The sequence below is a fragment of the Juglans microcarpa x Juglans regia genome, chromosome 2S, assembly GCF_004785595.1.
Source record: "Juglans microcarpa x Juglans regia isolate MS1-56 chromosome 2S, Jm3101_v1.0, whole genome shotgun sequence".
NCBI classification, from domain to species: domain Eukaryota; kingdom Viridiplantae; phylum Streptophyta; class Magnoliopsida; order Fagales; family Juglandaceae; genus Juglans; species Juglans microcarpa x Juglans regia.
The window spans coordinates 32093773-32118036 of NC_054597.1; the positions used below are offsets into that span (position 1 = coordinate 32093773).

The 24264-nt window shown below is 38.2% G+C and overlaps 1 protein-coding gene across 2 annotated transcripts; it reads right to left on the minus strand.

The window, feature by feature from the left end:
- Positions 1 to 2289: 2289 nt before the first annotated feature.
- Positions 2290 to 24248, minus strand: LOC121252377 (ultraviolet-B receptor UVR8). 2 transcript variants are annotated; one of them, XM_041151975.1, is made up of 16 exons: positions 24168 to 24248; positions 23810 to 24093; positions 22968 to 23044; positions 15780 to 15858; positions 14824 to 14883; positions 14561 to 14662; positions 13338 to 13431; positions 11919 to 11961; positions 11766 to 11811; positions 11593 to 11639; positions 11381 to 11483; positions 5218 to 5272; positions 5031 to 5097; positions 4552 to 4588; positions 3398 to 3474; positions 2290 to 2915 (listed from the first exon to the last, which is right to left on the minus strand). In XM_041151975.1, the coding sequence occupies exons 1-16, from the start codon at positions 24188 to 24190 to the stop codon at positions 2796 to 2798; spliced, it is 1314 nt and encodes a 437-aa protein (XP_041007909.1). In that variant the 5' UTR covers positions 24191 to 24248; the 3' UTR covers positions 2290 to 2795. The 2 variants fall into 2 exon arrangements, with proteins under 2 accessions (XP_041007909.1, XP_041007908.1); XM_041151974.1 differs by having other exon boundaries at positions 3398 to 3477.
- Positions 24249 to 24264: the final 16 nt, after the last annotated feature.

Here is a 24264-nt window from a genome sequence, read left to right on the forward strand (position 1 = left end):
TGTATTATGAGTTATTCTATTTTTAAATTGGTGTGTATGAGAGCATATTATTCATATTATTTAAATTATAAAATTTGAGTTTTTAAATTTTAATTTTAAATTAAATTATGTCATATAAATAATTTATTAAATGATATATTATCATTTGTCAAGCATAGTTAAAGCTTTGAAAAAGTGTATAGAAAGCACAAAGGGCCTTTTTCCATTTGATCATAGCTTGTAGCCTAGGTAAAGATATACATAGTGGAAAATGTATCCTAATTTGGTGCAAAAGTGTACTATTCTGAGTACTGGAGACTACATATTTATCCTACTTTCATCTCAATATAATGATATTGCTATATTTATGAAATGATGCTTTGTAACATTACTTTTTTTTTATAAATATAATATGATATTTACATTTGTCACTATAAATCATTAGAATTTAACCAAAATCAGTTCATAAAGGAATTTTTTTTTTTCTGAGGAATTATTCTGTTCAGAGCTAAATTGATCAATTTCTATTTTTTTTTTTTAAAAAATCAGTTGAGGCTATTTTTGCTTCATTAAACATATTTCTGTGAAAACCTTTTTCCCTTAAAATAAACACCATAGTTTTTTTTTTTTTTTTTTTTACCGCAAATAGATATTTATTTTTTAGTTTTCATTGCTCGTTATTTATTTATTATTTATCGCGATTCTGGGTGAAGTTAAGTTATATATGGGGTATAGCTGGCACTCGAAACAGTGTCTTCCGTAAAACACGTCATGGGAAAGACGGCGATTAAGGAAGTAGATATCACAGCCGTTCAGCCCTAGCATCCAACGGCGAAGATCGGTGACGCGAAGACCGGGCATGTCGGTGTCAGCGGGAGCGGAGGATCGGGAACCGAGGAATAGGAGCCCGACTAACGAGGAGAAGAAAACAACAAATTAATCGCCATGGAACTCGTTTTGAGGTTCTTTAATGCTCAATATGTACGTCTGGGTCCCACGCATCAGGAGGGGAGCAGAAGCACGTGGATGCTAGCCTGGTTTGACAGGCGGTGTACGTGGAAGTCTCTTATTGGTTAGAAGGGTGCAGAGTCCACGGATTGAGCAATTATGTATGGCCCCCTCCTACTCTTTCAATGTAAATTAGGAAGAAGCCTTTCAGGGTTTTCAAACATTCCAACCCAACAACCATATTTCAAACATTGGACACCCGTTGAGGAAACTCAAAATTTTCCAAGAAAATTTGAATTCATATAGATAATGGATGAATTGTAAATGTGTTGAAAAAAAATCTAGAGAAGTGTAAATTACACCACTATTATATTTTTATAACCTTCTTTTAATACGACACGATAGTGTTTAGTATTTGGTAAAATCATCCGGTCTCGTTTGTTTTTGTAGTTGAAATAAAATTTAAAAGTTAAATAAAATATTATTAGAATATATATTTTTAATATTATTTTTGTTTTGAGATTTGAAAAAATTGAATTATTTATTTTATTTTATGTGAGAATTTGAGAAAATTGTAATGATTAGATAAGATGAGATGAAATAAGAATGGTTGTGAAAATAAACAAGAACTTGATAATAATTGATGTTGAGGCTATTAAATCGTCAGAAGAATGGAATAATAATAAGATAATTTCTAGCATTTTTCCAAGAAAACTTGAATTCCATATAGGTAATAGATGTATTATATTATTGTCACATTCTTGATCTAGCGAATGATTGATTTAAAAGCTGTTAAATCGTATAGAATCAAAATATTGAAATAATGATATGATAATAACATAGTTTCTAGCATTTTTTTTTAATAAAGTTATCATGAGATCCAATGAGCCTACAATATTAAAAACGATTTGGTTGGCTTTAGCTCGTTAAGAAACTTATTGTGAGATGATCCATGGGAACTCATCATTCCGGATCCTCTTTAAGGATTGGATATATAGTTTTGATATTACTAATGGCAGACTATTTGTGTTCCGGTGCTCAATCACATCTTCCAGTCTTGGCAGTGTTTGAATTGAGCAAAAAGTTCTCCAGGGTTAATCTCCTATCAAGTAACATGAACTAATTAATTCCTAGGATCGAACGGGTTAACTAGGACACCGAAACATACCGACGAGTCGGATACGGGTTAGACTATTTTTTACAGGTAAAAGGGCAAATAAAAGTCTCTTCCGGTCGGGCAGATCGGTTTGGGTTCGGTTTTTCTGTCTCCCTTAAGTAATCTCTTCCCAAGTTGATAATTGTGTTTGCCAAGTATTGATTAATTAGTAGAGTACCAAATTGATGATTGTGACATGAGAAAGAGACTAGAAGCCATAGTTTGTATACAAAATCCATTGATCATATTACAGCTCAAACTAGGGGGATGAACCTCATTATTCAAAGCATGTATACACGCATTTTCTCTCATGTAGTTGGAAATTTTCTTTTCCTTTTATCTCAAGGAAAAATATACCTAGACTACATAGAGCTACTCTCAGAGCATATACATTTTTTTTTTCGTAGTTTACATACTGTAAGGCTGACATGAATACATTAGATCCTTTGTATGGATGGACCTTTTACTCACAAGTACTTGTATACATCGGTTTGGTGAAACTTATTTAAGGAATTTCATATGATGTGTCTTTCTAGAGTCCTGATGAGCTTAAACATGTGGTTGCTAATTTGGTGACAAATCACTTGTCGATGATAAGATGAATGAACAAATTGACTGTAATCCGCAATCGGCAATCAAAAATATCTGAACTGCTTTTGTGCAATGAATATGAGGTATAATACCTTGGAGCTGATATTAGGGCAGAGAAAGCTTAGGTGTATTCAAGAATTGCACCTGTGTGATTAAACCCGCATGATATTTGTAATGCTTTCACATTCTTTCCGATTGTAACCATCGCTGGTTCTATGCGGTCGACATCACTTCCATGACCCTATAAAAATACATGTATTGGAGACACTTAACTACATAGCTACATAGTTTCCGTAAAATGAATGTGACTAAGAAGATTAAGCAAAAAAATTAAAAAAAAAAAAAAATTAATACAGCAAACATTGATGCTACAACAATCAAACATGTTTGACAACACCTCAAGAGCATGCAACAACGATGATATTAAGGGTAATTCAACAAGAAAATGCAGACTTTAATTTACTACATTACAGCTGTACCAAGAATATGGTACAGGTATAAAGGTATGGATAGAACTAGTACAAAATCAAATAGTAGTGGCATGCTCATGAACTACATTTTAATATCTTTGCTTTTTTGGATAAATGCTTTATTATATTCCAGTATCCACATCATCTAACAGTGCCTCACTAATGATCATAATCATTAATACAGATAACAGTTTATGAAGTTCCAATGTTTACTACTTGGTCAAAACAGAGGAAAAGAAAATTGGAAGCATACCAATTGTCCGCCAGAAGAATGCCCATCTTCAGAAAATGTTCCATGAGAACCACCCCAACCCCATGTGAATATATTTCCTTCTGGACGGAAGTAATAGATTAAGTTGTCAGCAAATTTACATTGCACATTCACTCAAATGATAATGTACATTACGAAAGGGAACGTTTAGCATGCAAAATCTAATGTATTCAAGCATATGAAAAAATGGTTAAAAAAATAATTGCAATGTTCAATGAAATCGTCTAATTGACATTTTCTTTTAACATTCAACATCAATATGAAATTCTTACAAATGATCAATGTATATCCATATATCACTAGTCTTGCTTTTATGAATAAAAGGGACTTTTAATTCGGTGTCTTGGTCATAGGAATATGATAGGCCAAAGTAAGATAATATTATCATCCAAAGGTCTAAGATAATTATACAAAAATATTAGCTTTCAAGACTTCGCTCATATATCTTCTGACACTCGTTTTTCCATCATTAGTTTATGAACAAAATTTTGTTATGTAGCATCACCATCCAGCTATGAGCACCCAACAGTCCCATCGACCAGCTTTCTGAATTGATGAACAATGTGGTTTCTAAAACACTGTTCTCGAAAATAGTGAGGCCCTAAAATGCCTAATCAGAATCAGGCTATGCTAGGGAGTTAAGTTTAAACTAATTGCATAGTTTTCCCAAATATTTAAGCATGGGCGCCCCTTTTCTATTTTGTGGTCAATTAAGCAGATTATAACGGGGAGTAAACCTGCAAACCATCAACTCAGCATACTTTATTCATATGTATCTGTTTCATTAGGGAGTTGCCGAGGATACCATAGGAAGAAGATGCATGTCAAGTGACAGATAACAACTCAGAAGATTGTATAAATTCTCTGGATGATGTCCACAATGAAAAAGTTTCACGTTTCAGAGGGAAAAAGTTTATAAGTTGTTTCTAAATTATTATTATTTCTTTTATAACTAAGCTGTTTCTAAAATATTTAAAACATTTCCAAAACTAAGAGAAATTTAGAACTTATTTCAAAATTTAAACTTATCAGAAAGTAAACATCAACATCCATTTGTTGATTACTTAAGAAAAATGCAATATAAGAAATCACATCACATACTCCAATCTGGTTTTAGATTAAAAAGAAATCCTTACCAGAAATAGCTGCTGTATGCTTCCAACCACAAGAAACCTTGTAAATGCACATTTGTCAAAGGTATCAGACATTGAATACGAAGCCAATGAAAGAATTGAACAATATATTTCCCTATCACTGGTTAGGTGATTATATTCACTGCCTTTGGTATGTTTTCTTCTATTCAAATCTTATCCTCAACTCATCAGAAAAAATCAGTAAGAGCAGCAGGAAGGCACCTGTCCTTATAAAATTTTCCCCTAAGTTTTTTTTTATAAGTAAAAATTATATTGATAAGAATAGGCATAGCTCAAGCACACAAGATGGTATACAAAAGGTCACACCTAATTAGAGAGAAGAAATAGAAACAAGAAAATTATGAAAATCGAGGCCACGAAAATCTACAGCTGTGGCCCAAAGATTTTCCTCTTAAGTTGTTACCTCATAAAACAATGTTTTTTAATATTACTAACAGAAAAAGACAACAGAGACAACAGACCTTGGTAACAGGAGATTTCAAGAAAGGACCTTGAACTCTTTCAGGTATATGAAATACATCTGTAGAACTGACAGAAAAAATCAACCAATGGAGATATCAGCATCCTTCAAGTGAAAATGTAATCATAATTAATTAAGAACAGACGTTTGAGTTGCAGGTTAAAAACGAAATCTTTTGCAGAGAATACCCGATACCAAGACAGCCATTCTCATTTGAGCCCCACGTATATAGTTGCCCACTACCTATGAAAAACAGTAAAATAGCAATTGAAATTACGACTAAAGTTAATTGGATACAATACATAGCATGCAGTTGAAGAATGTAGAATAAATACAACAAAAGTGTAACACCTCGCTCCCATCGGTTAATAATAAAGTCATTTTTTAAAAATTTGGGGAGCCAGAGCGCTACTACTGAACCTGACTTGAAAATATTTTTTTTATTTTTTATTTGTATTTTAAAGGAAGCACCAAGTACAAAGATTTCTTATAATAAATAGAGTCGTTTTGTATTAAAATACTAAAATAATAAATGAGAGTGCAAAAGCATTAATTAAAATTTCTCAAAATCTGTGCCATAAAAATCATAACTTAAAATCTATGTACATGATCTAGGCCATTGTCACGCCTCCCTAGACTAAGTCTCGTCCTGCAGCTCTACCTTCATAAATATTCTGACCTAGGGTGGTTTAAAAATATAAAAACAACTAAAATGAGTCAATGACTCAGTAAGAAATTCATCATAACGTAAACATAATTAACATAAGTTTTTCATAAAATATTTTTTTCATGCTGAGAGTTTAAAATCATGACTGATTATACTGATGCTTATGCTATGCATGACTGATTTATCTAAATTAACTGACTGATCTGCCTGGCCAACACACTTAACCCTGTGTGCGAAGTTGTGCACCGGCCCCACGTTCTGTTGCAGCCGCAAGGGGAGCCGCTGATAGTATTCTGGCATAATATGGTGGACCACGCTTGAGTCCATGACTTGCACATCCATTCTGAAACTGCATTGGTACCATGCATCTGAATGGTCATCTAATTAAAATGTTCTGATCTTATCTTGCACTTGATCTTATGAAAGTTTACATGTTTTGTGCAAAGTGAGATGCATGAGATGCATAATACATACATAACTATAATATGCGGAATGAAATATGATGAATGGGGTGCTTGCAAATATCATGACATGAGTGGTACGTAAACATTGGCTTCCAAAGAACTGGCTTTAATAATAATATATATAACTAAATAACGTATGTTAATCCTAATTTATAATCAAGCTACTTACCTTGCAGCGTTAATCCAATATTTCCGGCATGAAACCAATCATGTGAACTAGAAGGAGAGAGAAAATGTGAAGGATGTCGTGAGAGGAATGAGGCAGTCGGCTATTGGCGTGGTGAACGTGGGACACGCACGGTGCTAGATTGGGTATCTTGGGTTCGGCCTCTGCACTTACAAAGGTTTATAGTTTTTTCCAAATAACACACGGAAGGGAGATATTTATAAAGAGATTTGGTAGAGGGTGCCGACGAGTTCAAGTTAGACTCGATCGTGATCATTCAAGAAGAGAGTTTGAATTTAGAAACCTAATCTAATAGTTCTTTCAATGTAAGATTGTAGGACTAAGACTGCGTAGGGGACTTCAATCAGTGATAATTTTAAATTGAAATAAATTTGTAATCGCCAATCTTTAAATTCTAAAATGAGTCTAACTTGTTCAATAAATAATAAACGAGATTTAACCAAAGTATTGAGCCTAATTAAAACTCCTAATCAATCTCAATAATTTATTGCTCATGGGCTTATCCAATATGGCCCAATAAAAATTATTAATATTCCGACCTTAGAATTATTGGGCTGAGTCCTTACAAAAAGTGAGAAAAGGAAAAAGGTAAAAGGAAAATAGGGCTTTGGGATCATTCAAAAGAAAACTTGTCTAGTGAAATTTCGACACTTGAAACCTGCAGCATTACTATACATACATTGTATTATGTATGTATGTACAAAGATAGAAAGAGACAGATGTAAGCTGTGTTCTTTCAGCACAAATGTATTTTGAGCACTGCTTCACATATAAAGCTCGTAACGTTTAAATATATTGATTTTATTGTGACCATAATCCCTTGGGAGAAGACTATTTGAATCGGAGTTCTACTTCTAACTAAAGGCGAACATCTGACATTGCAAGCAATGGAGAGCCCTAGCCCGTTTGAGTCGTTGTAAGCCAAGAAGGAACCGTCTAAAGCACTACTGAGCATGAATAGAAATAAAGCATCGGTTCCAAATGGGTTTCTCATTGCCTTTTTTTTTTCAGTCATGTTTGTCTGTGGTTGATGGGGATTTTCGGTTTTCCCTTTTCAAATCACACTGGTCTGTAATGAATGAGGTTTTGATATGGATTTTTGTCTCTCCATGAGCACGGGAAGTTTAAGAGAAGAGCCTGAATTCTTCTTTCATCACAAAAATTAAAAAGAAAGCAGGTGCAACAGATATTTTTTCTGACATGTAGTCTAATCTCATTAAAAGGCAAAAGGGTGCAGCCTTTATACATAGGAAGTATACAAGAGAACCCCTATTGCAAGTGAAACAGATATCTAATCCATTAGCTTGGTAAGCACAAATTGTTTGCGAAGGTGCTGGCTAAAAGATCAAAGAAAGTGCTAGAAGGTTCTCTATCGAATAATCAGAATGTTTTCATTGAGCAAGATAGATGCTGGATTCAAGTTTATGAGCTAATGGGCGTTGGAGAGTAGATGGTTATTGAATGTCCTGGTTCTCTATCGAATAAGTTGGAACTAGAGAAAGCTTACGGTCACTTATGGTTCTGGGATCACAAGAGATATCATTGTATTTCAAACGTCAGATAATGGAATTACTAGTCCTAGTGGTTTCTTCAATAATTCAAGAGATCTGAGGCAAGAAAACCTACATTCTCTATTTCCTTCATCATGGTGATGAAGGCGCTTTGTAAAATGTTAGCAATCATAAATACCTATTTGCAACATAGCACTTCAATATTTTGTGAACCTTTTTTTTTTTTTTTTTTTTTTTTTTTATAAGTAAACGATTATATTGATATGTATAGGCATAGCCCAAGTACACAAGATGGTATACAAGAGGTAACACCTATTTAGGAAGAGAGAATAGAAACTAGAAATTCATGAAAATTGAGGCCACCAAAATCCACAGCTGTGGCCCATAGAAAAAGAGTCTTGACAATAAATAATTTAAGTTCTTCCAATGAATGCTCCTTGTCTTCAAACGTCCGGTCATTTCGCTCCTTCCATAGGCACCACAGAATACATATCGGAACCATTTTCCACACCGCTGAGATTTGTGGGAGACCTCGTAGATTGGTCCAACTAGCCATGAGCTCAATCATTGTGGCAAGCATCACCCAAGCAAGATCTAACCTGTTGACCACTTCATTCCATAACATTCTAGTGACCTCAGAATGCAATTGCAAGTGATCTACAGTTTCACCATTTTTCCTACACATGCAACACCACTCTACTATGATCACCCTTCATTTCCGTAAGTTGTCCAAAGTCAAGATCTTACCCAATCTTGCTGCCCATACAAAAAATGCCACTTTGGGAGGCGCCTTATTTCGCCAAATCCTTCTCCATGGAACTTAGTGTTCTATGGCTGTGTGAGGCATTGTTTTAAATACCATACCGTATCGGCCGGTAGGTCTGGTACAAGTATTACATATTTCGTACTGGCCCAAATACCGGCCAATATTTCGGCTTTTAATTTTTTCTTCTTTTTTTTTCATTTTTTCAAACTACAAACTCATTTTTTTACCCCCAATTCAGACTAGACTATTTATAATTTATATATATGTATTTATATAAAATTTATTCATATATAAACTATTATTTTGGAATATAATTTATTCATATATTGACTATCCCGAAATGATACACGAAACGGTACCGGTACCAAAATATTTCGTTCCAGTGCCTTGACCGGTACAACGTCCTGTACGGTATTCAAAACTTTGGTGTGAGGGTCTTATAAAAAGAGCAAACTGAGAATATACCTCTACCGGTGGGTATCCACATCATGTCAGTGCCTTGTGTTCTCGGTATCATGGTGTATGGAAGACCAAAAAACTCCTCTATACTGCCAACTTCCCAATCTTGGGCTGCCCTGGTGAAATTCACGTTCCATTGGACTAGGTCCCTAGAGAACTCCATACAATCAGCCACTGATGCATCTTTCTCACGTGCAATTCTAAAAATTGACGAGAAAGAATCCTTTAGAGCGTGATCTCCATACCACTGGTCAGTCCAAAATTTTATTCTAGACCCATCACCCAACACCAACCCAATTGTGCCCAACAAAAATCCTCCACCCTCCTCTAATATGTTTCCAAATTCTTACTCCATAAGCTCCATGAACTTCTCTAGTGCACCACCCCCCCGACATACCTCCATATTTAAGTTCAATCACAGATTTCCATAAGGCTTCCGGTTCTATGTTGTATCTCCAGATCCACTTCCCAAGTAAAGCTTGATTGAAAATCTTCAACTTTTTAATACCCAACCCACCGGAGGAAACTGGAGAGCATACCTTTTCCCACTTGACTAGATAAAACTTGAATTCATCTCCTAACCCATTCCACAGAAAATCACGATAAAGTTTCTCAATGCGTTTCACTACACTTGATGGTATTGGGAATACAAATAAAAAGTATGTTGGCATATTAGAAAGAGTACTTTTGATTAGAGTGATCCTACCACCTTTCAAAAGATACAATCTTTTCCAACTTGCCAATCTGCGTTCAATCTTCTCAATCACTGTATCCCAAATTGATATAGACATTGCAGTTGCCCCCAAGGGAAGACCAAGGTAATTCATGGGAAGAGAGGAAACCTTACATACAAGGAAACCTTAATTATGTAGTTATGTAATTAAGGTGCTTTCATCTTTGGTCCAAAGTTGGTCCAGGATTGAAAGGTAGTGAAATGGTTCTAGTTAGGGAGGTGGGCACTTGATCTAACAAAAATTCTTGATTGCAAGATGAAAACTCTTTCCAAGAAATATCAGGGCCTGCCTCACTATTCATCTTAAAAAGCAAAAGCAGTGTGGGACATGGTGATTGTGAAGATGGAACAAGAGTTGATGGATTGAAAAAGACTCTGCTGTAAAGTGGAGTGCCAAGAGCACTTTGTCAAGCTTGCCAACATTTCCCATCTTTTCTTTGCATGTCACTATGCCAAAAATAGACTTAAGAAATTACAAAGAGATTTTCTTTGGCATTGTTTACAAGATTATATTACTTTCCCTTTACAAAAATGAGGTTTGAGAATTAGAAGGCTTTGTTCTTCCACGCAAGCTTTATTGGGTAACTGGTTTGGTAGTGTAAGAAGGAACGATATTATCCTAGGAGGCAGGCGGTGGACTAAAAGTATGGTGTGGGGATGGGACCATGGTGCTCTACTTAAGTTGTAGGCACCTATGGAGTGGGTTTATGGAAGAATAATAGTAGAGGATCCGGGATTCCTTGAGGAGATTGGAAAGGAGCCACATCACTCAGGTAAGATTTTTCGCGATGTATTGTGTGGGGAGGTTTTGGTAGAATGCATATTTTCTAGATTCTTAGGAGAAAGAAGATAGGGAAGCAATGGTTGTTGATTATATGAGGATATTGGTTGGTATTTCTACTGCATTCCAATATCTTGTAGGGCAGGTCAGGCTAGATTTGGAGCCATTAGTTTCTAGATTTGATGTATGCTTCCAATATTTGTGGTCCTATGAGGTAAGGATGTCAAGCCCGTCATCAAAGAATGATATGAGGTTAAAACTTTATATAGGGTAATAAGGCAAGGGCAGCTGTAGTGTCACCTCCAAGGTCACCATCAATGCAAAAACCGAAACATTGGTTTCCCATTAAGTAAAACCTGATTAATATTAACGTAATGTATACAAACAACCTCATGTTTCATTTTGGACTTCTATGTATGTATTATTAGTTAGTTGATTTTTCTTGAATTGGTCTGCAGATTCGGTTAACTCGCAGTCAAGCCCCATGTCTTTTGGGCCAATACAGTTCCCTGAGGAACATTATATGGAAGAAATCTCTCATAGGTGTTTGAGAGGGCAATCCCCACCAGGACAGAAGCAACTCTGGTTAAGAATAGTTGCTAGATAAAACACTATTTATTGGGAATAAATTGTACGTGGTCAGGAGGACAAGAAAGGTAAACCACTCCATGTAGTTTTAGCTATCTTTTCTTCATAACTTTTGTTACTAATATAAACATGGGATTTCAAAAAAAAAAAAGTTTAATTAAAACTACAAAAAGAAATAAGAAGTTGATAATTTACTTGTCAGAACACATGTGTGATAACCACCACATGAAACTTCTTCTGAATATGGCAGTTTGCTAATCTTGACCCGTGCTGTTGCATTGTCCCCATCCCCAACGCCCTGAATTAATTTCCATTGAGAAATAGTAAAGATATGATTGAGAATTGACCAAAGAGTTAAAGAAACTATGAATACAAAGATCAATATAAAAACAAAATCTGGGACTAACCACTTTATATGCCACTTTTTCACCAAATATAAAAACACAGCCATTTTCTGCAAAATTTTGAAGGGGAAGGGGGGGGGGGGGGCGCAAAAGCAGATGATTCAACAGGACATTTTAAATAAGGTCAAAGCTTCACCACAAAAACCATTGAGTCATAATAAAGGTCAACAAAATACCATCAATACACGCTGAATGCAGCAACCCAGCAGCTACATTTTTGACCTACACCCATCAATAATTACGCTAAAAACCACAATTATTAGTGAAAAAGTGACATTGATTTAGATACAAAAGATCAATCATGAACTGAAACTTCAAGCAAAGAATACCTTAATCCCCTCGAGATTCTTGATAAGCCTTGGTGTGTATTCACTGCACAAAGAAATGATATATTTGTACATCAAAACAAATGAATTTGAGTAGCATAGACTTCCCCAAAGGAGCTGCATTGATGTTAAAGCCTAATGTGTTTATCAGATTCAAAAATTTGATTGTGAAGGAGGGAGCTCACCATACATCTCAAGGTGAACCTTCACAACCTCAAATCTAAATTGGAGAGCTTATTGTTAATAGAGGAGACTTTTGGAGACAAATATGAAGGTCAGTCAGCTTAAGCAAGGGGACAAGAATATGAAGTTATTCCATATATTTATGTCCAATAAAAGAGGAGAGCTTATCATTATTAGAGGAGACTTTTGGAGACAAATATGAGGGAGTTGGCTTGAGCAAGGGGACAAGAATACAATATTGTATGCTAGTGTCCCGTAAAGAGCAAATCTCATCCCGAATTTAGCACTTACTAGCACTCCTTTCTACAATGAGGAGAGGTGAGAGAATCCAGTACTACGAGAAACAACTAATACAAAAAGATTTTTTTTTTATTGGCACTGGGTGTCTGAGAATAGCGTTCCAACTAATCCTGAGGGTTCACAGGCCCTTGATAAGAAGTTAACCAATACAAAAAGTTATAGTGGTAACCCTGGGTATGGTCTTCTGTTGTGCATTGATGACGTAAATTAGGGGTAGTTGGAGAGGCTGCCTGGAGGGAAAAAAAAAATGGATGTGGTTGGGGGCAGAAGAAATTAAATAGGGATAAGGCTCTAGTTCTAGATGGTTTCATGGCTTTCTTCAAGGACTGCCAAAGGGTGGCAGAGGAAGAAATCATGCTCTACTTTTTTGAGTTAACAGTTTGACAGCATAGTGCTCAGAAATTGTGAGAAGACTGGTTGACCTTAGAACCACAGTTCTCAAAACCCTTGATGTCTGGATGTGTTGACTCTGAATAGTTCCGGCTTCTCCAGTTATTTAGATTTTAGGTGCATTGCTTTCTTTCTTCTCCCTAGTTGGGTGCTTTCTCTTGCACTGATTTTTTTTAAAAAAATAAATAAAAAATAAAATAAAAAATTTGGTGCTCTCTCTTGCATACATCATATGTACCTGGGTTCCACTCCCTTTGTGCTTTTAATAAAATTGATTTTTTTTCTTACATGTAAGAAGGTTTCATTAGAAAATGCAGTAAAAGCAAACTATCATATGAGCAATCCATGTATAGAGGGAGTAAAGGACGTTCTTTCTTGGCTCTACCACCAAAGATTCCCTATCTTCAAAGGCCTGTGCATCCTGCTCTCTCCAAAATTCCAAATACACCACAGAAACAAAAAGGGTCCAGCATCCGCACTACTTATTAAAAGTAAATAAAGTATTGTTCGGGAAGAAAGAATGAAAGAAAGAACGAAAGAAATTACAACCTGTTGCTTTTGAAGAACCCAAAAACGCTTGATTCATGGCCATGACCAAGTCTTCCAGAACCTCCTAGCCCCCAACTTAAAGCCTCACCACCATCTGATGGAGAATTCAAACAACCATGATGAAACACGGGTTTACAATAAAGAGAGGGAAGTAAAGAGAGTATTTGCCACCAAAAATCTGGCAAGGTGTGAGTGGCAGCCTTGCATTATAGGTAGTGGCATTGGATGGGGGTGATGGCGGTGTGGTAGAGGGTTTTGCAGTGCATAATGGGTAGTGATTTTGAAAATCCAATGACAGCAGTAATGGGCTGGCAATGACTGACAATGGGGATTTTAGTGACAAAGGGTAGAAGTGGTATGGGAGAAGGGTGAATATATATGCTTTTTTCTTCCCCAATTTCTCAATTAAAACTTTGGTTCTCGTGTTTGGGAACCAAATTCCACCACCCCCCCCCCCCCCCCCCCCGGGGCGGGGCGGGGGTTTTGTGGAAATTTTTTTTCCACATTTTGCATTTTGTGTTAATGGAATAAACCAGTGTAATGGGAATGGGGAAATGGGATCCCACTTTCCCTTATGTCCATATGTCCACACCCATGTTGGATACATGAAATCCATCTCCATTCCCAATGAACAAAGACAAGCTTGTAGTTGTGACTTTGTTTGCTTTTTACATATAAACTATGCTTGTTCACTGTTTCCTCAACCTGCACCCATCACCCCACAACCCACCTCTTTGCCATCACAATTACCTTTAAGACCTCATCTGTGTATCCTTTTATTTTCTATTTTCTTTCAAGCAATCAGAGGATAGTTTGCAGAGCTACAAGCATGAAGGTTGGCATTGGCTAGAATTTGACGGTAGAATTTTTTTTTTGGCAAAGATGCAATGCAAGTGAATTCTTGTTGCATTCTTCTGGCAGCAGTGGTGACCACAGTGATGGTGATGGGAAGGTGAGAGTGAGAAAGTGGTGGCAACACTAATAGTACGGGTTTTATTTCCTGTCTTCATTTCTGAGATTAACCATACAAGAGAATAAAAAAGAGAAAAAAGGTAACATTTATTTTCACTTTCTTTGAGATTATCCTACCTGTACATTGACAGGAATCACAACTTGGTAATGGATATTCCAAAAATATAATCTCATCCCCGAATTTTCATTCCCATGAGTGAAACAGAGCTTAAAATAGAATCTAATTTTCTAAATCATTTCCAGTTCCATACCAGTAATAGCCACTGAGTGCTCTGAGCCCAGAGCTGCCATTTTAATGGTGATTCCATCCAAACACTCTACTTTAGTTGGTAGATGAACTGTTGCTGCTGCCCCTGCATATCGGTAAAACATATTCGTTAATTCAAACAAGTACCTGTCACCTTTGAGTAACAAAGCAACTGCTGCAGGAAAAAGCAGAAGAGATAAATAATGACCAATGTTTGGCAACTAAATAATATCACCTAGACCAGAAAAGTAAAGGTTCGATTGTTACTTTTTCCAAGGCCCAGTTGCCCATTGGAGTTTTTCCCCCACATGTAGAGTTCTCCATCCACTACAGGAAATAGAAAAGAAGAACAGGAATATTAAATGCAAAATCCACTTGCAAAGGAATATTAAAAATAGGAAAAGAACAAAAAAAAATAGAGAGAGCTAATGGACACTAGAATTTTCCTAATCCAGATAATGTCATGGTCATTGAATGCAAAATCCTTCAAAAAAAGGCTGCTAATGTGCATTCTATGATCAAAAGGGGTGACTTTTGCATCTACAGAAGTGTTCAACCCTTTCAGATATCAAAGAATGATTTACACCTTAACAAGTAAACTTTTTTTTTTTTTTTTTTGTGTGTGTTGGGAGGGGGGGACAAAAAAACGTTCAAATTTGTATATTCAAGTTTCTGTGGATTGATATTTAGTTACAATATGCAAAATCTCGTATAAGAACTAAGAACCATTTACGTCCAAAAGGGGAAGCAGTATAAAATTAAAACAATTCAAATTTAAATTTATGCATATAAAAAATCCAGATAGTAAGTTATTAAATGCAGTTGAATAAAACCATTAACAAGGAACCTTCTCTGAAACTGAAAGTGATCAAGGAGCTGTAAAAGAAATAATTCCTCATTGAATCCTCACACCAGCATTTCAAATGTTATGCAAATGCAACAATTTTTTCCATCCCGTCTTAACCTTGCAGGAGCACTGTAGAACGCATATAACTAGCCAGCCCATTACAGGCAACTATAACTTTTGGACAACTCCTATTTTCATCATGCCATCTTAAAATTAGTTTAAGTTTTGAAGAGTTTGACAATCACTCATCTACTATCAATTATATGACGTACTCAGCTAACAGAACAAGATTTCAAAATAAAAATCTTACATGTAATGCACCATTTAGAAACAACATCTACCTTCTTCCACAAGTATAACATTTCTAACACCATACCTGTAACAGCACAAGAGTGATGATAACCAGCAGAAATTTGCACAATGTCTTTCTGAAGCCCAGAAACCTCAACTGGCTCCTGTAACCGCAAGAAACTCTATAGGCCATTAGTATCTATGCACTCAACCACAGAAAACCCTGAAAATCTTATTTTTTACAACAACACAGCATAATTAAAACTTGAAGGCATTCACATAAAATTTAATAGACAGACAAGATGTGCACAGCCCCCCCAACTGATGGTGATAAGATCACCCACTTCATGACAATGACTACGCCATCCCTCTCCTACTAAGATACATCGGGAATGTCTTGTCCCTAACACTCAATCTCTCATGCATAGCAACACCCATGAGGAAGACTCAGTAGTAGAGAAAAGCAGACACAGAGAGGAGAGCTGGAAAAAAAATTAGAAGAGAAATAAGGGGGAAAACTTTCAGGGAACAATGTCAAAAGATGGTAACCCTAGAAGTGTGGCTCTAATATCATGTCAAGTGTATACATTATTAAACTTTGTCAAACATATATACTGTAAGAAAACATTTCAGCAGATTAGTGGCAGTTTGAGGGTGCAATGAGTCAAAAGTTGTAGTTTGCCGGCACAATTTATGATCATGTAAATTGGAAATTTCTTGTTGTATATGTTGAAGAGTTGTGGCATTGGGAAGAAATGGTGTAGCTAGATAGCCCTGTATTTGCTCAACGATGTTCTCAGTGTTGGTGATTGACACTCTCATAGGTTCTTCAATAGCACTCATGGCTTGAGATAGGGGGACCCTTTGTCTCCTATGCTTTTTGTCATAGTTACGGAGGCCCTTAGCAAAATGATCTCTTCTACAATGAGCAGGGGTCTTTTATCAGGATTTATGTAGAGTCAAGGCACAGTGACGGGATCATTTTTTCTCATCTTCTGTTTGTGGATGATACTTTGATTTTTTTTTTTAGCAAACCCGGATCACCTTCTTTATTTGCATTGTTTATTCGGTTATTCCTATTTTGAAGCATTCTCTGGGCTGAAAATCAATTTGGCTAAATGCAAATCGCAACTCATTGTTTTTTTTTTTTATAAGTTAGAACTTTTATTAAGCACAATGTAATAGGCGAAGCCCGAGTACACAGGAAGTATACACAAGAAACACCTAATTACATTCTAAAACTTAGAAAAACGAAGACAAGAACTCGTTTACAGCCCCACCCTTGAGTACAATAGCAGAGAACCACCTAAGTAGAGTGCTTATAAAAAACTTCCATAAAGCATCTCTATTGCGTTCCCGATCATTAAAGCACCTCTCATTTCTCTCCAACCAAATACACCACATAATACACAAAGGCATCATTTTCCATGCAGCTGCCACTTGGGAACAAGTATGCATTTGAAAGTTGGTCCAGCTTGTTAGGAAATCGACCACTGCTTCTGGCATAACCCAGCACAGCCCAACCCTTCCAAACACACCATCCCACAGCACTTTAGCCATTTCACAATGAAGTAGTAGATGGTTCACTGATTCCGCTTCTTTCTTGCACATAAAGCACCAATCCAAAACAATCATTCTGCAGTTTCTCAAGTTATCTATAGTCTGAATATTCCCTATTGCTGCTGTCCATACAAAAAAAGCCACCCTTGACGGAACATGAGCCTTCCAAATCCTCTTCCAAGGAAAGCCAATATGGTGCTGATTTAGTATCACCTTATAAAATGACCGAATTGTAAATTTTTTAGAGGCTGTTTGTCTCCAACATAGTTGGTCCCTGCCCTGTCTTCTTATCTCCACCGAATACAACTGTCTAAAAAAATCAGTAACCTCCTCTACTTCCCAATCCTGGGCAGATCTGGAGAAGCCTACATCCCAAAGCACCACTCCATTGGAAAAACCCATCATCTCGGAAACTGAAGCTTGCTTATTAGTCGCCAATCTGAAAACAACCGGAAATGCTCGAGACAATTCAATATCCCCACACCAAACATCAGACCAAAATCTGATTTTTGAACCATCACCAACCGAGAAGTTAACTTGTTTTAGGAAGCGACCCCAACCTTTCCTAATAAACTTCCGTAGACTCACTCCATACGAACCCCTGCTCTCCTTGGTACACCATCCTCCCCAATCACTACCATACTTACGATCAATCACCCCCCTCCACAATGCTTCCTCTTCCCCATGGTATCTCCATAGCCACTTCCCCAACAACGCCTTATTAAAACCGCATAGACTATGAATACCCAGACCTCCATCAGCAATCGGGCAACAAATTTTTTTCCAACTCACTAAGGGAGTTTTAGTCTCCTCTCCCAGGCCACCCAATAAAAAATCTCTATACAATTTTTCAATACGGTTGGCCACACCAACTGGTAAAGGGAATAAAGAAAGGAAGTAGGTAGGGATATTAGAGAGAGTACTCTTTATAAGAGTAATCCTACCCCCTTTAGATAAATAGGTCCTTTTCCAAGCTGCCAACTTCCTCTCTATCTTCTCGATCACCCCGTCCCAAATATGTTTGGCCTGAAAAGATGCCCCTAGCAGTAGTCCCAAATATTTTATGGGCAGAAATGCAACTTTACACCCCAGAAATTCAGCCAAGTGATGAATATTATGGACCTCTCCCACTGGTACCAACTCCGATTTACTTAAGTTCACTTTTAATCTCGAGATGGCTTGAAAACATAGCAGGACAGCCCTCAAAATTTGAATTTTTTCCCCAACAGCCTCACAAAAAATGAGGGTATCATCAGCGAAAAGTAAGTGTGATATAGTAGAAGGGCCACTAGAATTAGTTCCCACTGAAAAACCCGAGATAAATCCTGCTCCTACCACTGCCTCCACCATGCGACTCAAGGCTGCCATAACAATATCAAATAAGAAGGGAGATAAGGGATCCCCCTGCCTTAAACCTCTAGAACTCGGAAAATACCCACAAGGCTGCCCATTAACAAGTACAGAAAAGCGGACAGTTGAAATGCAGTGACTTATCCAGCCACACCACTTATCACCAAAACCGCATCTTCTAAGCATATACAAAAGAAAATTCCAGTTTACATTATCATATATTTTTTCCATGTCCAACTTACAAAGGACCCCCGGAGCCCCTTCCCGCATGCGGCTATCTACACATTCATTTGCAATCAACACTGAATCTATAATTTGACGACCTTTAACAAATGCGTTTTGAGATTTGGAAATGATCTTCCCCATCACTTTGCTCATTTTATTTGCTAACACCTTTGAAATAATCTTATAGACACTACTTACCAAACTAATTGGGCGAAACTCCTTCAACTCCGAAGCACCCACTCTCTTTGGAATTAAGGCAATAAAAGTGGCATTCAAACTCTTCTCAAACTTTTGAAACTCATAAAATTCATGAAAAACCTTCATCACATCCTCCCGCACAATCTCCCAACAATCCTGAAAAAATGCCACAAAAAAGCCATCCGGCCCGGGAGCTTTGTCTCTCCTCATTCCACACACCACCCAATGCACCTCAAGTTCTTCGAACGGCCTTTCCAGCCAACTTGTTGAAGAAGCATCCACCGCTACAAAGTTCAATCCATCTACCTTAGGTCTCCAATCTTCCATCTCACTAAGGAGGGAACTAAAATACTGCACAGCATGCTCTTGGATCTCAGCAGGTAAGGTAAGCAGATTATTTTCAGTTCTTAACATCTCAATAGCATTGTTACGTCTATGAGAATTGGCCATTTTGTGGAAGAAGCTAGTACACTTATCACCCTCTTTAAGCCAAATAACTCTCGACTTTTGCCTCCATGATATTTCTTCCCTCAAAAGAACCCTCTCAAGTTCTATTTTTACTTCGTTGATCCTAGACAAGCTCTCCTCGCTATCCCTATCAGCTTCCAAGGATTGAAGCTCTTCCCAAAGGGCTTTTTTCTGCTACTCAACATTCCCAAAAACCTCCTTATTCCATATCTTCAAATCAGCTTTTAAAGCTTTGAGTTTACTAGCCAAAACAAAACTAGGAGTCCCCTCAAACTGGTACGACAGCCACCAACTTTTTACCTTATCAACGAAGCCCTCCACTTCTAGCCACATATTCTCGAACTTAAAGTACTGTTTGCCCTCATGAATACCCCCACACTCCAGAATAATGGGGAAGTGGTCCGATCCTATCCTTGGAAAACGTTTTTGGCACAACTTCGGATAATGAGCTTCCCACGACAATGATACTAAAAATCTATCCAATCTAGAACTGCCTCTGGAATTGGACCACGTATACTCACCCCCCACCAACGGCAAATCCAGCAGTTCCCAGTCAAAAATCAGCTATGAGAAAACCTCCATTGCTGTAGTTATTGAAGAAAGACCCACCAGCTCACTTGGGAATCGAACTATATTGAAATCCCCACATATGCACCAAGGAAGATCCCACATAGAATACAACCCTGATACTTCATCCCACAGCAGGTTCCTATCCCGATCCCTATTGGGACCATAGACACTTGCTAATGCCCACGACCACCCATCTTCCACATTCCTTAATACACATGCCACCAAGTAATTTCCAATGCACTCTTCTACCATCTCGACAACTCTACTATCCCACATGACTAGTACTCTACCAGAAGCACCAGAAGAGGCTAAATAAGTCCAGTCTACAAACGAACCTCTCCACAAGCTACTAATAACATTCCTGTCAACACTTTCCAATTTTGTTTCTTGGAGGCATACAACATCGATTTTCCAACTATGAATAATGGACCTAATGCGAAGGCGTTTATTGACATTATTGATCCCCTTTACATTCCAAGACATAATTTTAGGCTTCATTAACTGATATAGCTTCCCTCCCCTTAGATCTGTTCCTACCCGAAGTACCCTCCTTATTGTCATAATTAATAGAACAATGCAATCTTCTCAACTCCCGCTTCTTTTTCACAGATGACTGCTCGACCGTGGATCGACCAGCTTCAATAGCAACTAAAAGTGCCCTCAATTGTTCTTCATAACCATCATAAAAGAGACCTACACAGCTTTGAATTTTCTCCACTTGTTTAAAAACCCAATCTGAGGTTTCCTCCGACACAATCTGAAGAGGAGTCATCTGTAACGGAGATGAACTATCCATCTCCTCCTCATAAACAGCTACTTCGAGCTCTGGATCCGAGACCATCCTATCCTACTCTTCCATTTCAGACCGTACAAACTCAACCTGCCTACTTCCTTCTAAATTTAAGAACTGAGACAATAAACAATAACCCCCTGCTTCATTTTGTCCCTCAGCAGCCTCGACAATTTCCCCTACCTCCCTCGTGTGAGTGACCATAGAGGTCAGAACCTCATTTTGTCCCTTAGCAGCCTCAACAATTTCCCCTGCCTCCCTTTCCAGAAAATGGTGGACCAACATAAGCTCACCCGAAGCTTCCATTGTGCCTATCGACTCTTTCTGTGCCATTGGTGGAAGCATCTGTGCTAATATTGGCTCCGTTACATTGTCTCGGGACTGAGCCGAAACTATCTTGCCTTTGCTCACGAGAAAATCACCTTTACTCCTCACGATTGATGTCAGGATTTCCTTATCTACTACCGTTCGACCAAGTCTGTGCAGGAGCCAAGACGTTTGTTTATGATCTTACAGCAAAACTGCTTGAGTTCACCCCTCCATGCTTCACAGACCCTGCTGCCTGCGGCTGTTCTTCCGTCGAAACTTCGAGAATCTTCGACGTCACCGTCTGTGGCTTTGTCGGCGACGGTGGCATTGACCCACCCACCTCTGCGTCCGCCCCGACCTGGGACTTCTTCCTCCAGGTTCCGATATTCTGTTTGGGCTCGGTTCCGATATTCTGTTTGGACTGGGCCTTACCTTTAGGTCCCCTTTCCTAGCCCACACCCAAAGCCTTCGACCCCATAACTTCTTTACCCAAAACGCACCGTATCATCCCTTTGACTTTAACGACCATCTCTTCCAAAGCAGCCTGCATATCCCGCAAATCCTTCAAAGTACTTACATCATTTTGCCCAGACACGCCTCTACCATCACCCTCCCGCCTCTGTGCACCTACCAAAACAGGAACTTCACCTACTCTATTTAGGTCTGCCGAAGCAAAATTTCTCCCGTCTCGAGGTGTCTGCACAACCTCCATGTACGACCGAGCCAATGGGAGTGCTACTGTCGACGAAGGTGGTAGACCTCTCCCCTGAGCACATTTGTTACCCACCTCCCTCACGACCACTGCAAGCTTCCTCCACCCCATTCCATCCCTTTCCCCAGGGATAAAGATGAAACTCTAGCGCCCCCCTCCACTATACTCCACTAGGGCCAAGAAACTGCCACGGGAGTTAGAGCCCTTCTGCGCGATGTATCCCCTGTTACCATCCCTATAAGCAGAGTAATACACCTTTCTTCCATACTTAGAACATTCCTCCAAAGCCCTTAAGACCCAGCTTGCTGAGTCCCAACCCAACCTCAAAGTTTGCGATCCTTTCCAACCCCTTTCCGTGATAAGCACTTCACACCCCTCCGCCCGTATCTCAAACACCTTCGATTCAATTGCTAAACTTCTCATGGAGGACATATTCTTCCAATGATGCAACAGACACCCCACCGTCAAGAGCCCACAACCACCATGGACTACGTGAACTTACTGAAAGAAAAATTGTGTACGGAGAGAAAACTAAAGATGGGAGTAATTACTAATGCAACTCATTGTTAATATCAAGAATGTGGATAATTTGGCAAGTATTCTTGGTTGCAGGGCTTTTCATTTGCCTACGACTTGTCTCAATCTTCCTTTAGGATCTCTCTTCAAAGCCCTATCAGTTTGGGATGATATTTTTGAAAAAAAGGAGCATTCGATTAATTGAGAGAGAGAGACAGAGACAGAGACAGAGAGAGAAGAACAGCTGTAACTTTTTTATATTGTGAAAAGTCAATGGTAGATATCAAGGGATCCCTTTTAAACACCCTTTACCTTTGGATGTCTGCTTATAACTATTTTCTATCTCTAACTTCCAGAACTTTCTCACACAAAAAAAAAAACTTCCAGAACTTTCTTTATCTTTGTTTCTTAGAACAATTGTATTACTTATATAAAAGGGCAACATGAGTGTTACTTATATAAAAAAGAATAACATTAAGACTAGAAAAATCTATAATAATAATTTTATTCCCAACTGAATAAAGAGCTAGGTAAACGAAGTTAACCAACTAGGCAAAGAGGTCAAGAAACCATACAGTAGCATAACTTTTATTCTGTGAGATGCCGAGCTGTCCGAAATCATTAAGACCGGTGGCAAAAACACGGCCAGATTCTGTCAGAGGAGGGAGGATAAATTATAAGCTTCTACCCTTACACCACCAATAATCTTCACAATCCATCACTTTTATGATGGAATAGAATTCTTCAAAAGATAAACAGCATGAAAGATTAAGTATAAAAACATGCACACCAACACGCACAGTGCTTGTGCGCGCATGCACCCGCGCATGCACACACCTATGTATACTGCCGAACCAGAAAAATGTGTGCTACCATATAGCTTTATATTAGCTAAGTTCAAAAGTTGAAAATAAGCAAACTCGAACTGCTGACAGGGTAAATTGCTGCCCCCAAGCCCCCATCCCCCCCACCCCCCCCCCCCCAAAACAAAAAAAAAACTACTGATTCTACCTTCAAATGGTTGATAATAACTCCCCCAAACACAGCTTACAACTCTGATCATACTGTGCTCTCCAATGTGCAACTCTTCTCAAAATCTGAGAAGGCGCTGCGTTGGATTCCCATTCAAACTAATGATTGCTGTGATTCCAGAGTATCCAGCCACAAGACAACCAGGAATGGAGAACTTCCCCCTTTTCGTGCCAGAGTCTTTGGGGTGTGTGTGTGTGTGTGTGTGTAGGAAGCATAGCTTTCACTAATTTTCAATTGATCAAAAAATGTGATCGGGTTACTGGGTTACAGGTTAGGGCGCTCAGTTCATTGCCAGAGCCTATCAATTGCAACAGAGTTTAAACAAATAATTTTTTTTTTTATAAGTAAATGAGAATAGCAGAAAAAGGAATCAAGTTAGGAGGACCTGTTAAGAATAGAGTGTGAGCACCGCCACAGGAGATTGCTCTAAGGTTTTGGCCGCGGAACGCAGAGCAGATAGCAGGCCTCCACTGAGATTCCAAGCTCCCAAGCCCAAGCCTCCCGTAGTCTCCATTACCCCACACCGCTGCGAACCTTGTTCCCGATGCTTCACTTGATATCCATCTTCCAAATATCCCAATCCCGATCGCTGTTATCGTATCAAATCTCCGAATAATTCTCCATCCGCAACTTCTACTCCACATAACTTTCTCAGAAATTTGCCACGACCTGAACGAAATGAGAATTGAGAGGTGTGTTTGTTTGAAAAACGAGCAACAAGGCAACAAAGGGCAGCAACTAACGGCTCAAAGCGCTGCAACGTCATTCGCAGGAGGAAAATGCTTTCCAAATTAGCCTACCAAATATGCTCCTTTTTTTTTTCTGTTAAGTCAGTCATTT

Bases quoted from the DNA above. Each gene is read 5' to 3' on its own strand.
- LOC121252377 (XM_041151974.1), bottom strand. From the start codon at position 24,190: ATGACGTTGCAGCGCTTTGAGCC. The intron at 15,859-22,967 runs GTATGGTTTCTT...TTGCGGTTACAG, and splicing joins AGAATAAAAGTTATGCTACT to GAGCCAGTTGAGGTTTCTGG. The intron at 11,962-13,337 runs GTTGTAATTTCT...TTCTTTGTGCAG, and splicing joins GGGTTCTTCAAAAGCAACAG to TGAATACACACCAAGGCTTA.